Source organism: Mycena indigotica (genome assembly GCF_014461135.1).
Source record: "Mycena indigotica strain 171206Taipei chromosome Unknown Mind.scaff0003, whole genome shotgun sequence".
NCBI classification, from domain to species: Eukaryota; Fungi; Basidiomycota; class Agaricomycetes; order Agaricales; family Mycenaceae; genus Mycena; species Mycena indigotica.
The window spans coordinates 412240-427306 of record NW_023503002.1 but is presented as its reverse complement, the minus strand read 5'-3'; the positions used below and the strand labels follow the sequence as shown (position 1 = coordinate 427306).

At 50.3% G+C, this 15067-nt stretch overlaps 2 protein-coding genes across 2 annotated transcripts; both read right to left on the bottom strand.

Moving 5' to 3' along the window:
- Positions 1–3060: 3060 nt before the first annotated feature.
- MIND_00297900 (uncharacterized protein) lies at positions 3061–4919 on the bottom strand (the record flags this gene model as incomplete). Its single annotated transcript, XM_037359841.1, has 3 exons — positions 3061–3387; positions 3442–4441; positions 4492–4919. 3 exons carry the CDS (start codon positions 4917–4919, stop codon positions 3061–3063), a joined length of 1755 nt encoding a protein of 584 aa, XP_037222726.1.
- Positions 4920–8219: 3300 nt separating this feature from the next.
- MIND_00297800 (Succinyl-CoA ligase subunit alpha) lies at positions 8220–10231 on the bottom strand (the record flags this gene model as incomplete). The annotated part of the gene is made up of 3 exons (XM_037359840.1): positions 8220–9354; positions 9398–9783; positions 9830–10231. The coding sequence occupies 3 exons, from the start codon at positions 10229–10231 to the stop codon at positions 8220–8222; spliced, it is 1923 nt and encodes a 640-aa protein (XP_037222725.1).
- Between the last annotated feature and the right edge of the window lie 4836 nt (positions 10232–15067).

Sequence of the window (15067 nt, the reverse complement as noted above, 5' to 3'; positions counted from 1 at the left end):
CCCGCTGAATTGAACGAAATGGGTCAGTATATCTGTGCCACTCCCTATGTGGAGATACTTCAATATGCACTCTTCCCTATCCTCAACCACTCCAATTCCCAGCCCATAGATACTAGCTGTCATGCAATTTCCGGAGACTTCAAATCGCAACGGGACATATATTCAATCTGACAAACAGTCCATGCAGTTTTTGCTGGCACACATACCATAAGCTGCCCCTATATCTCCACAACCTGCACGCTGCCCACCAGACTCAGACCCGGGTCCCACCGATCCGTGCATGTTGGCAGCACCTTGATCATTGTAGGCTTGTGATCTGGGGCAAAGGTATACATCCTAATTAGGCAAAAATTGATGTATCTTGACATAGTCATCAAAATACTGATGTCAATTCAAAATCGTTCCACATCAATGACATTATCTTAATGCCATCACTATCATCATCAATACTATGATCTAACCCTAAAACATGAATCAAATAGTTTTTCTAAAAGTGTTACATTTATGACCCTTGGGCCTTGGGCCAGGTTTTGCTAGCAAACCTAACTGAGTGGGCTGCCACTCCTGTGATCCTCGCACCCATCATGCCATCTGGAGTCACTCCACCGCAGACGCCCGACTGGACTCACTCAAGGCAACAATCGACAGCCTAACTGAGGCCCTTGCTTTACTCACCAACCAGGCTTCCGCTGCCGCTGCCGCCGCTAATAATGCTGGCACGCCCCAAACATCATCGCCAGAGATGTCGATTCCGACTCTGACTCCGGTCCAGGGCAACTTCGAAGCCCTCTTTGGCGACATCAACCTCGCCTCAAAATTGGTCTTGCGACTAAACCCCCTGTTCACCTTCAATGGTGATCGGAAACGCGGCCGCGCATTCCTCTATGCGGTTCGCACCTAGCCCGCCTTGCCCCTGAGGCCTTCATGGTCAATGGAGAGGCGAGCAAGGAAAAGGCCATCTGTTATGCCATGTCATTTATGGCAGAAGGACCCACTCAGCAATGGGCAGAGTGCCACGGAAGCAAAGCCCCGTTTCCATTTCCGTCCTGGGGCTTGTTTGTTTCCAAGTTTCAACTCCAGTTTGTCGAGGAGAACGAGCAAGATCACGCTCTCTCCAAACTGGAGACTTCCACCTATCACATAGGTACAAAGGATGTCTACCAGTACACCGACGACATCAAGGACCTGATGGACCTTGTGTCAGGGGAACCTCCCTTTCGGCCTGGAGACGCGTCCGATTCCGGTTCCGACTCCGGTCCGGCCCTCCATCTCGCCCGCACAATCACCGATCCGTCAACGCCCTCCCGACGGTCGCCCTGGGACCTCGCCTGCGACGCCGCCCAAGCCTTCTGTGCCCGACAGCGGCAGCTACAGACAAGTAGTATGTAGTCGCACCAGGGCTCGGGGTGCCCCTTGTCGCGCCTGCTTCAGGTGCGACGACCCAAATCATCTCGCCTGGGATTGCCCCCTCCCTGCCGATGTCCGCTTAATGGACATCCTTGATGAGGTGATCCAACAACTCGGTGACGAGATGTTAGCGGAGTTGATCACCCGCTACACGGACACAGCTGCCCTGCCAGAGACGGCAGCGGAGTTGATGGCCGGAGAGGATTTTGTCCCCTGTGACAGGTGACTGGTGTGCCCTCATTTGCGTCCATAAATCGTTTTGCCTCTTTGTATGATGAATGCAGTTCTTTGCCCTACAATGAGCCCGAAACGAAAGACACACCCTCTCCTGCCCCTGCCCCGTCTCCATCTCCAACTCCGGTCATCGTCCTTCGCCACCTCACTGCCTGGGGAAAGAAACTACCCAAGCAGTATACCGTTGCCGCCTCCCCTGGGGTGAACTCCCTCCACCTCCCGCTGGAGCTGGAGTCCACCACTAGCGCGCTGAAGCTCTTGCTCTCTGGGCTTGTCGGAGGTGGCACCCAAACTATGTCACTTGGAACGGCATCCCGGTCCGCACCCTCGATCAGCTGATTCCTGTTTTCAATGTTGATGGCACCCCCAATGACGCTGGCTCCATCAAACAGATCGCAGACTTGGTCCTGCGCTACAAAGGCCATGCCGAACAAGTTCAACTGGCCATCACCCATCTTGGCAAGCAATACCTCATCCTGGGGGTACTCCAGGTTGCGGAAACATAACCTAGAGATCAACTGGGAAACCCGAGAGGTCAAGATGACACAGTGCCAACTGCTTCGACCTGCTGTGAGGAAGAGCGTGTTGAACAGACCGAGCTGCGGCGACTCCGGTTGCTTCAGAAACGTCTCCGCTCCACTCTGGCCCGTTCCCTTTGGTTTGCACCATGGACCTCTCTGGCCCTGACAACGGAGACGATTCCAATTCCAGTCTTGATTCCAGCCTGCCTGATCTGACACCGGACTCGGACGACGATGATGACCCACATGATGTTAATCGTGGGAGCATATTACCCTATATGGCAGGAGGGGGGAGGGGGGGGTCCCCAGAGGGTCGGAAAAAAACTTTCCGACCCTATATCTGCGATTTGGATGTTGAACCCCCCTTGTCACTGATCTGTCAAGACTGTCCCAACGAATACCTTGGGACAAGGCCTGCGATGCTGCTCAGGCCTTCTGCACTCTATGTCAGCAGTTATAGACGACCAGTATATGGTTCCCAGCAGGTGAACCCTTAGAGTTTCTTTTCTTTAGATCCTCCCCTGCTAGGTTGGTCCCTCTATACATTTCCATAACTTTTATTCACCCTTTCCCCTGCTAGGACCTTGATCTCTCCAGGGTTGCCCTTACACATGTGAAAATTTGAAATTTTTGAATAAATTTTTTCTAATTGAAAATTTCACCCTTTTTTGGCAACTTTTGCCTGAGAAATATGAGAAGAAAAAACTTGAGCTCTTTTACCTAATGATTACCAAGAAAGGTGCCTGACTATATATATGTAGAGAAAAAAACTAGAACAATAATTCCGAATTTTCGCAGGTAGTTTATAGCAAGAAAAAATTGCAGGTGCTTTTTTTAACATTTCTGCTAGTCAAATGTTATCATGATCAACGAGAAAAAAATGTACGGCCAAGGTATGTCAAAGTTCTAAGGAAATTCCACCCCACAGCGGCATCTCGGCCTCTGAGGACCCCACATTCGCAGTGCTGAGTGTCTCCAACACGCCATACGTCCCATCCTGTTTCTGACAATACACGTTGCGCCCCGCAAATAGCGCTACCCCATCTCTTAGTTGCCCTGGCGCGGCCTGCTCCACGGCCGCTTCGATGGCCCGCAGAGTCCGATTCGTGCACCCCGCGGACACAACGTTCTCCCAGTCCTCGCGCCGCCGCCGCCAGGGGACCGTCCCGAGCAACGCGGCGCGGCGCAGGTCGGGAAGGTCGGTGATCGTAGCGAGGAAACGGTCCTATGTCGTCAGTTCATCAGTTGCCTCTACCGTGAAACAAGTAAAAGCACATACGACGGCATTGACGTTGTCCTCACTGTCCAACGCCGCCTTCAAGGTATTGCCCACGCGGTCCACATCCACGCTCATGATCAGGGTTTGCACGTTAGTCAACTGACGTATCGCGTCTGCGTTGTGGCGGCCAAAACTCCATTGCCCTGGATGCGGTGCGGTCACTCGCAACACGCGGAGTGTGCCGGCGTGTTTTGCCAGGACGCGGTGGAAGAAATTTTCCGCCTCGGCGGTCTGGGACTCCGCAGCCGAAGTCGAAGCCGAAAGTGTGACGATGCCGGCCGTATCCTCATCGTCGGCGCCGGTGTCCGACTCGGCGATCGTTATCGGCAAATCGGCGCGAGAGGCACTGGTGATCATCAGTACTTCCAGGCCCGCATACGACAGCAAATATTGCGCCAATCCCTCGTAAAGCTTCGGCACCCGGAGCTCTTTGAGCCGAATCCGTTTCGCTGGCAGGTCTGTGTCCGCAGCGGCCGCGAGCGCCGTCCACAGTTTAACCCCACGTGCCGCATTCTCGTTGTCAGTCAGCTGCGCCGCCCACCGGCGCCGCTCGGCCCACGGTCTGCGTGGTCGCGGGAGTATATGGAGCGACTCGAGCGTATGCATGCCCTCCAGCGCGACGCTACCAAAGGCGAATAACGAGGTCTCGTTGACACAAAACTCGCGGATGCTACTAGGGTTCCAGTTGTTGAGTTGGTTCCATACTCGGTGAGAGGTGAGTGCATCGCCGTTGATTTTGAGACAGGAAAGCGCCCTCGTCGACCCGGCGTCCCAGAGGTAGTAAGCGAGCGTCGACAGTGCGTGGGGGGCCAGTGTCTCAAGCGTCAGTGACCGCATATTGTCGAAGGTGGGCCAGGAAGGATCAGGCCGCTTGTCCAGCCAACCCTGTGTCGCAGTAATGTGGATGCTCAGCTCATGAAAATCAGCGCCTGCGGCCCCTAGATGTTGCAGGATGGCGTAGTTGACGCCGTGGGGTAAGTCCAGTGTGCCCCACTCAAAGCTGATTATGAGTCACATTTCTTCGAGTCACACTGCATACGGGCCACGTACCTCGCAGAGCTTGCCTTGGGCATCACATTAAACGCGCGCTCCAGCAACGGAACATCTTCCTGTTCTAGATCCCATTGCCGCTGGAAAAACGCGTCCCTCTCGTCTTGCGCGGCCAGCGCTGCCGGGTCACGCAGGTTGATCAGCGCGTAATAGTTGACGACTGGCGCGTCGGCACCGCGTAGCACGACCCGGATATGCCGTGCCCACCTGCCCCACCCCGTCTTCCCGCTGGCCACCGCCGTCAGCATCGCTCTGGTCCCCTCCCGGAGGCCCTCCGGCGATAGCATTAGCGGCAGGCAGCCGAAGAAGGCGCGTGCCATGACCTCGCTCATCATCTTGTTGACGCCCCGCAGCGCCGTGGTGTGCTCGCTCGGACAGTAGGCGGCGATTTCGGAAAGGAGCTCGGCGGGGAGCTTCGCGAAGGACATAATGGTGGTGTCTGTCAAGGGGTTGTTATGGGAAAACAACGGGGGGGTTAGCCTTAAATACTCACAGCCACAATGACTCCCATGTGTGGACGCAGCATTCGATTGCCCATTATGGATAAGGACACAATAACCTTCCTTCTCAAACAAGGGTGGCGGCGAATTTGAAGATGCTGGTTGTTGGCACATCAACGTGTGGATGGGTGAATGGTTTTGGTGGGTTTACAGGACCTGGAGACTATCATCGATGATAAATGTTGACTCCTAGAATGTTCTGTTTAGTCTTGAACCTATATATTTATCTCAGATTTCCGCTGGATGTCTCTTCATTGTTCAACCTTGACTCATCAGGAAAATGACATCCACAAGGCCATACAAGGCCGGCCTTGTGGAAGGCCTTCTACAAGTCATGTCCCATCCTTGTAGAAGGCTTACAAGGCCTACAAGGCCATCAAAGGCCCTCCACAAGGCCATGTACAAGGATGTGTGGAAGGCTTTTATGCAGACACAGACGGGGTAGAAATGAGAAAAATGTGTTGCATAGTCGTCTGGCTAAGTTACATGGGTAATAAATACTCTATTCACGAAGATCTGAAAGCCACCCACTACTCCATGGTCGCGCTGTACAACTCATGTGCCCAGAGCGCCGATTCTCCGACGTGTCCCGCGACTTGTGGCAAGTTCGCATGTCAACTCGGCGCAAGGATGGCGGATAGGGTTTATGAGGCGCACATCGCGTCGGCACATGCACAGAATCACTGGTAGAAAAAGTGAGTTTCCAGTCCTGCTTGGTCCATAAACTCACCAGATGAGGAGACTGGCCGATGCGGCCGCTTGTTACGAGCAATGGACGCAGCGGCCAGGTAGCGCCGCCACCGTTGACGCAAGCAATGGCCCGCCATCCTCGGGCCTCGCAGACGGCCCGTCCGCTGCGCGCAGACCCCAGCCGCCGACCCGTTCTCCTGGAGGGATGAGAGAGCCGCGCTGGCGCTCCCTTTCGTCTAAATTTCAGCTCTAACGATGGAGAAATGAGTCCACGGCTCACCATTCTGGCCTTGTCAACAGCGCGGCCCAAGCGGCGCGCCGCCATGCGTTACCCTGCGACCGAGCCTGAAAACAGTCGGTGCACAACACTGACAGTAGCAAGATGAGCGGTGCCAAAGCGTTCACAAACACACACCTTGGCTCTGGGCAACTCACTCGGTGTGCTTCCAGTCTCGGCAGTCTTCCCAGCAAACGGTGGAGCTATATTTTTAAATGAGGCGGGGGAAATGGCGGATTTCGCACGTACGGGCAATCGACGCGACGGGGGAAAGGAGGGAAGAAAAAAAAGTGGAATGTGTCACAAAGTGACTGGCTTCCTGATGCTACGGAGAAGATCCGGCCATTGCTGTCAGCTTAATCTCGTTATCACTCTCCGCTCGACTTTCGAGCCGTTACTCAAGTTCTCAACTGCCATTAATGTTTGGGAGATATCTCATGCATGTCTGTGGTATTTAGACTTGAAATATGTGTAAACTTTAATGTTTTCTGGCATTACAACTAGATCATAGTTTAAGTTGGACTCTGCTTAAGTATGAATGGAATGTGGACCAAGACACTGCACTTGGACTACCATTATAATGCTTATGACTATTACCTATTCTACAACTTCCTTGTCTGGCCTTGGATTTCCAAGGCCTTGCACAGTTTTTGTAGAAGACTCTTCTACAAGGTCTGCCTACAAGGGGGCGGAATTCATGTTTGTCAGATCGTCAGGTCGCTGGTTTTCGTCAGGTGTCATTTTTATGCAGATCCTTGATTGATTTAGGCTGATTTTCGTTAGTTGCCAAGCAAATGGTAAAGATGTTGAATTTACCAGGCTCCGCGCAGCAGCTCCCGGCAGGGTGGGGTCCGGGGCAAAGCCTCGGTCGGGGTCCGGGGTGGAAAGCCGGCGCCGCAACTGAGAGCACAGAGGACGTGAAAAGGCAGAAAAAATGGAAGGAAAAAGAAAAGAGAAGGGAAACATGCACCGCACAGCGCCCCGCGGCGAGCAAAGCCCCCGGCAGGGTGGGTCCAGGGCAAGGCCCTGGTCGGGTCCGGGGTGGAAGACCCCGGCCGGCGCTGCAACCATCAACACGGCATGGTAAGATGATTCCTCAAAATCTGATCAATTATCAAACAACCTGACGAAAGTAAGACACCTGATGAAGATCCCCATCAACCTGACGAAGATGGCGGACCTGACGACCTGACGAACATCGCTATGACCCCACCCACAAGGTCCCAGAAGGTCCTTGAAGAAGGCCCTAGAAGGCTTTGTCATTTTCCTGATGGACCCACGGCGGTACCTGTGAATAAGGCCACATCGTTGCAACCCTCTCCGCCACGACATACCGGCCGTCCCGCTGCCGGCGATATACGTGATGCCCTGCAAATAGCAGGACCCGGGAAGCTCTACCAAAGGGTGATTCAAAAAATTTCCAGATTTTGGCCTCAAAAACCCATTTTTTTGAGCCCCAAAAACCCATTTTTGAAGAAGGATCGTGACATGTCACTGTGTGACACTTGCTAAAAATGGTAATTTTTGCAGGTGTCAAAAAGTGTCTTGCGCCGCTTTTACCTTTGAACTAACACTCTTTGGGGTGATTTTCCTCTCAAAAGGCATCTGGTACTCGGTGGTGCACAGGCCAGTCTAAAACTTTCCTGCGAACCTCCCCAAGGCCTGAAAAACCCATATTTTGAAGAAGGTTTTCAGAATTTTTGTCTCAAAAACCCATCTTTTGGACAAGGAAATCGCGATTTTTGGGCCTCAAAAACCCAAATTTTTGAATCACCCTTTGGTGGAGCTTCCCGGGTCCTCAAATAGCACACCTGCCGCGTACCACCGCCGCTCGTCCCACGGCAGCCTCGATTCCTTGTCGTGCACGGTATTTCGATGAGGTGGCGTCCCCCCCCAAAAGGAGAACCAGAGTTTGGGTGAAAGCATCGGGAGAAGTGTGGCGTGCTGCAGTGCAAGGAACTTGAAGCCATGTTATGGTTGAAATGAACCGATCCTCAGGCTTTGTGGAATTTGTGAGTGAGGTTAATAGAGAATATCAAGCAAAAAAAATTACCACAGCATTGATCTTGTCCTCCGAATCCACAAAGACGCACAAAGCAATGCTTCCCTGCCAGCTAGCATATTTTACCCCTGCCCATGTGCCTGATAAGAATCTTGAACTCCCCCTTGCTTCAAGCCTTGTATTAAGTTTAACTGAGCTGTCATTGTCAATTTGTCATCACAAGCATGACAAAAGTCACAAAACCATCGTCCTTCACTACTCACATCTGCTCCCTCGCAAGTTCTACACACCGCTCCACCGCATTATCAAAATCCGGCTCGACCCACACCCCTTTCAGTTCCGCTTCCCTCAGCAGTTGTGCGCCCTCTTCCTCGCCCGTCCCGCGGATCCGCACCACCACCGGCATCGCCTCCGCCGAATCTCCCTCTGCAGCCCGGAGCTCCCGCACCGCGGCCACCACGCCCCTTGCGATCACCGCGCCCTGCGTGAGCCCGCCAAAGACATTCACCAGCACCACTTTAACTCTGTTATCGGCCCGCAGCAGGCCAAACGCATGACCGATCGTTTCGGCGGTGGCTTTCCCGCCCGTGTCGAGGAAGTTTGCTGCCTGGATGGGGGCCCCGACGGAGGAGAGCACGTCGACGGTGTTGAGTGCAAGCCCGGCACCGTTGACGACTGTCCCGATGGCGCATTCCGGGGATTTCGGAGGGCCGAGCGGGAGGTAGACCATCCCGTCTGGGTTAGACACAGTGGACGAGTGCAGGGCAGCGTGCCGGCCAGCGGAGCGGAAGGCAGCGTCATCGAATACGAATCTGGGGTCTTTAACCGCTAGACTGCCGTTGTCGATAGCGAGGCTGACACGCAGGGAGACACCTTCGTGTTGGATAAACAGGTCGTGCAAAGTGTGCAGTAGACGCGCTAGAGTCACGTCGCGCTGGGGCATGCCCAGATAGTCAGCTATACCTGCAATGTCCTTTGTTGGAGGGGCCGCGGCGTGGTAGGCGAATGGGAAGCGCGTGATTTGGGAGACTGGGGAGATGCGTGCAAGAATAAAGCACGGCGAGCCCGCTGTTCGGTCTACGGTGAGTTCAAGCTCGTGCGTCGCTTCAACATCGGTGGTGGCCAGGCCCGGTAGCCCGTCGACGAGTGGTCCAGCTTGCACGTGTAGCGCGCGCCGGGCACCGGTGTGATATCCCCGCTTTCCGGAGAGCAGGCCTTTCATTACGCGCCCAAACTTAACTGGATGGTCCACCATTGTGACGCCGGCTCTTTCTAGCGCATGGAACTTCTCGTCCGCTGTTGGCTCGCCCAGCGCAGGCCATGCCCCGGCGTGGCCCATCACCCGGTCTGGCCCGGGATGCACTGTCCGCCCAGCGACGAGTCCAGCAATCGGTCTACATTGGTCAGCCCGTAAGTGAAGACCAGAAGAACACGCACTTTGCCTCAGCGCCTTTCGCCTTCCTATACCCCTCTGCCCAATGAGCGGCTCGCATCTCCTGCTCCCCGCCGACCTCACCAATGAGCACAATTGCCTCTGTCTGCGGGTCCTCGCTGAGCAACTTCAATCCATCCACAATGTCTGTCCCCGGGAGAACGTCCCCACCAACCCCGACACAGGTGCTCTGCCCGAGCCCCGCGGCAGTGAGACCCGCAGCCGCCTCGTAAGAAAGTGTCCCCGAGCGGGCGACAACGCCGACTGTGCCGGACGTGAAGCACGGCAGTGGCTGGAACCCAATGCGGCACGTGCCCGCGGGCGAAATGAGTCCCGGAGAGTTCGCGCCGACGAGCCGGGACACGGACTGCGAGCGGAGCATTGCGTGGATCTGCGTACGTCATCAGCGGGTAGCCGGGAAAATTTTCAAAAAGGACCTTGAGGATGTCGTGCAGCGGGATATGCTCTGCCACCGCAACGATGAGGGGCACTTCCGCCTCGAGCGCCTCCTCAATAGCGCTGGCCGCCTGCCCCGCTGCAACATACACGCCCGTCGCATCCGGTTTCAACTTCTCCACCGCTTCCCTGACGGTTGCAAATACCGGCAAGTGCGCGAGCTCCGGGTGCTGGTGGAACCCGACCCGCGGCGAAACACCACCAACAACATTGGTCCCCCATGCCCGCGACTCGGCCGCATTCACACTCGCGAGCCGGCCCGTGAAGCCCTGGAATATCACGCGCGTGTGCTGCCCCACGAGCAGGTTTCCGAGTGTCGCGTCATACGCGGAGGAATGCGATGCGCGCGAAAGCTGGCGGTGTGCGGGGCGGTAGCGATACATGGGAGAAGACAACCACCAGTCGGGCCTAAATACCCGAACGATCGTGTGACCCGTCGCGAGGGTCGTTTCGGCCGACAGAGTGACGTGGTTGGCGAAGGTGCGACCCTAGGTTGGCGCGCTCGGCGTCTGGAGCAGCTGGTGCTCACACGGATCGAGGACAATGTTATGATTCAAATCTAGCTAAATCGGATAAATAGTAAATACTCAAGACTTATCTGTAAATAGTAAATACCCCTCATGATTCTTGGAGGCATAGATTTGCTAATGATCAGTGACTGACTTTGTGGCTGACATTTTGCAATTAGCTGTTAAGGCAATGGAATTGAAATATCACATTGGAATGTACTAGTAGATTTTTTTAGCTGTCAAAGGTTAGTTGAAAAAGAAAGTAGTCTTTGAATGAAATTTATAAAATTTTATGATGAAAGGGTCCTGAAAGTATGTGTGCAACCAATGGGGAGTGTAAGAGTGATGAAGAAGAGGGCCTTGAGCAAAGTGAATGCACATGAATACTCAAGACAGATTGACCCTATGCATGGGGAGACAAGAAACCTCTTAGGCTGAAAGCTCTTTGATATCTAAGAGGCCTGGCTGCTGGAGAACAAATACCATCAGGGCTATTCAAGAAACACACGATCCGAGCCATGCTTATGCTCAAACACACCAAGGGGGACGATCTACTGGATTTGATCCGACAGGCCGAATTGGCCATGGAGGAGAAGGGCATCAAGCTATGGGAAGAGGGCAAACCCAAAGGCTGAGAACAACATCATGGCTTCAGAATGTGAAATGGGCTGGTCTATATACCCCCGGCTATGGGGCTGCAACATTGAGTTCTGCCCCAATATCACGACACTGTAAGGGCAACCCCTGAGGCCTAAGATCAAGGTCCTAGCAGGGGAGGATCCAAAGGGTAAACATTAGTAAGTGAATACAAATGAAGCTGACCTAGCATGGGGAGGATCCAAAGAGAAGAAACTCTAAGGGTCCACCTGCTATAGGGTGCCAACTATATACTACAGTTGCGGACAATCAAAGCTGACAACTTGTATTACTCAAAATTGGTACATAGGAATGATAAAAACTAAGTGTACAGCTGGAAAGAGGGAATTTTTTCCTTCCAGAAACTATCTAAACTTTGTCAAAATTATAACTTTTTAGTGCCGGATACCCATTAAATCTTACGCCATCATGATGTATGGGGTATCAAAAGAAAGGTCTCTATTCAGCTGGACTTGTTTCAGGACGATCCTACATTTAGTTATAGAGAAATCACGACTTTGATAGCAGAGGGCTGATATGGGAAAAACTAAATAAGAGCTTCTTCCACAGTTGTTCCTAGGCTGTTTTGCTATCAAGTCCTGGACTGGAGGGCAAACAACATATAATAAACATGAGCATTGCAGGTCGAACACAATACCTAACACGTGTTCAAGGTATGCCAGAAGAAATTGAATCAACATTGCAAAGAATTCAGCATGCATTTCTCTGGGTGGCTCATGACACTATGAGACTTCCTGTTGAGAGAGGAGGTGGAAGTATATTTGATCTTGAAACTAGATATGAAGTAATTGATTTGTGGAATTTTAAAATATATCTTTCTCAAGGAGAACATAGACCATCCTGGTGTTTCTTTGTTGACAGTTTGATAAATAATGTTAGGACACAAAGTTATCTTCAAAAGCCTGAGGGGACTATGATCAATCTCTTTTTACAATCAATAACCTTGCCTATTTCCAAAACTACAAGACTACCTGAAGAAGTTAAAAGAATGATTAAGTCTGCAAAAAAAATTAACTTTAAAATATTTGGACTACAAATTGATCTAGATGTCAAACTGCAGATGCCTATATAATATCATATCTCTATGGAAGATAACTCATATAAATCTTTACTAAGACATTATACTAGAATTGATTGCTTAAATTTTAATCATAGAGTGAAAAAGGTAGGAGGCAAACCGAGAGACTATAGTAGGTCAAAAACCACATACAATTAATCTGTCAGGTATTTTAAGACAGAATTGTGGCTGTAATGCATGTTCTTATGACAGGAGAATACTCCAATGTGATCATCCCAGAAAATGTATTAATATAGCCCAAAAACTCATATTATGTATTCATGATAAATGAAATCCTCTCTGTGATGTTATTCATAAATTGAGTCTTACAGATGAAGAGCAATTACATAATTCACTCCCATTCACAACTGAATATAAATGTACCTTTGACCCTAATTACAAGACAGATGATTTAGCTAATGTGTGTAGAATATTTGTGGACAATAATTTTTTCATGTCCCTAAGACCAGCTAGAAGACAAGAGACACAGATTATAAATGCTTTCAGTGATATTGATTCATTTATAAATGTTAAAGTTATGCACCCAGAAGAGTATAAACCTAGAATATTTGTTGCATTGAGATTGATTTCAGCTAAAGATTATGGTGATAAAAAGAAATTTGAAAATTCTTTTCTCTGATACATCAACACCCTTGAACCTTCAGACAGCCTGGTTAGGGGCACTAATGCTGGTACTTGAACTAGTTGGTCCTCATTGTGCAATTAATATTTATACTACTGATTCATTGCTGTCTGATTTATTAGTTAAGAAATGTCATTTGCTTGAAAATGACATGGCGAACCCTATACTTTATTTATTTGTTGCATGCTTATCCTATATGAAAGAGAGAACACAGAAAACCTGCTTCAGCAAAATTCTTGATAATAAAGCCAGCTTACTAACTAATGAATGTTTCACTCCATGGGTCTTAGAAACACAATCTGAGGTTACCTTTCATACACCAGGTATTTCAATACAAAGTGGTTCACAAAGATCATTTTCCAGGATTATCAAATCTAATTATCAAATCCCTATGTGAAAGTCAACTTTTGGTAATATAGAGAGAACTAGAGCAATATTAAAGGAAGTGGCTGATTATTAAGTTACAGATGCAGCTATATGGAAATCAATCAGATCACTGCATTTCGGTAGTAAAATTAGAGATCTTCTGTGGAAAATGATGCACAACACATTTAAAGTAGGACTATTCTGGGATAATATTCCTCACCTACAATCATTTGGTGAATGCCCCTATGTAGGGTCCTAGAGACTTTAGAACATCTTATGCTAGAATGCATAGCCTTAGAAAGAATACCTATTTGGAAACTAACGAGCTGCTCTGAAGTATGAAATTTAGCCAATGGCCAAAAATTGAATGGGATTAGGATTGGGATGCAATCTAACTAAGTTTCATAATAGTTAAGGTACTCCTCCGCCTCATAAGGATTGACTGTTTAGTATTTTAGTATCAGCTGCATGGTATATGATTTGGAATATGCAAAATGAAAGACATCTAAAGAATCCTAGTAAGATTTTTCAAGTCAATGAAATACATAATCGATGGCTTACAATGATAAATTCAATACTTCAACAAGATAGAATCTTGACTAATACATATAAATTTGATAAATTAGCTATTAATCACCATGTAGTTTTAAATACTTGGAGTGGACTTCTGCTGGATGAAGACTCCTTGCCGGATAACTGGATAAATGAAAGGGGGGTTTTAGTGGGTATTTGTCAGGGGAACCCCCGCTTTGGCCTCCTTTGGACCATCTGAACGCATCTGAGGCGTATCCGACTGGTGCCCCCCTCAGACGCTCTGACCTACCCCTGACCCTCGTCCTCGGCCTCCTTCGCCCGCTTCCACTGAAAACTCTCATAAATTCTCCATAGTGCTGCAAACATCCCAAGTCGATATGAAACTCAATATCTTATCCGCACAGCCTGAGGTCCTGCATAGTACAAAATAGTGCTGGCCATAAATAAATATCTTTAAATAAATATTGAATATATTCTGAATATTATGGATATAATATGATATCAGTGGAGACCTTGAATATTAATATACCTGAATATAATATAATATATTATGAATACATTATATTACCACCTAAGAATATTCAATTATATTCAAGTATTTAACTATTCCTGATTTTAGTGTATCTTTGGAACATCTAGTATACTATTTTGATTGATTAATCCTGTCATAGTCACATTAACATTTTTAACTGAAATTCTTGTGCCAGTCACAGGTCACAACAACAAGTTTCCAAGGTCCTAAACTGGCCCCAAATGGGAAATTTCTAAATTTTCTGTTGCTCATGGTGTGCAGACATACCATATAAGGCAGGAGGCCACATCAAAGTTAGCTATTGACTGAGTTGCTGTAAGGGCAACCCTGGAGACTCCGACGAAAGCCTAGCAGGGGAGGATCCAAAGCGTGAATAAGACTACAGGAAATACACGGAGGGACCGACCTAGCAGGGGAGGATCCAAAGAGAAGAAACTCTAAGGGTCCGCCTGCTAGGGCGCCAACTATATACTGGTCGTCCGTAACTGCCGACGTAGAGCGCAGAAGGCCTGGGCGGCGTCGCAGGCTCTGTCCCAAGGTGATCGTTGGGAGGGTCTTGACGGATCGGTGATTGTGCGGGCGAAGGAGGCCGTGGACGATGGTCGGGGTGGGTCGGAGCGTCCGAGGGGCCCGGTCGGATGCGCCTCGGATGCGTTCGGAGGGTCCGAAGGAGGCCAGGCGGGGGTTCCCCTGACATCACCCCCCCTTTGAATGCGGCGTCCCGGCGCATAGTTCGGAAGGGCAAGGAGTCGAAGGTCGCTGAGGCGATGTGCCGTGGTTTACCTGGGTACCTCCGATAGAAGTCCGCAATTTTGTCTGGCGCGAAGACACGGTCGAACCGAACCCACGAGTCGTGCGAAGCATCGTAGCCTTTCCACCTGACGAAGTAGTTAAGACGCTTATACCTTATCCTGGCATCCA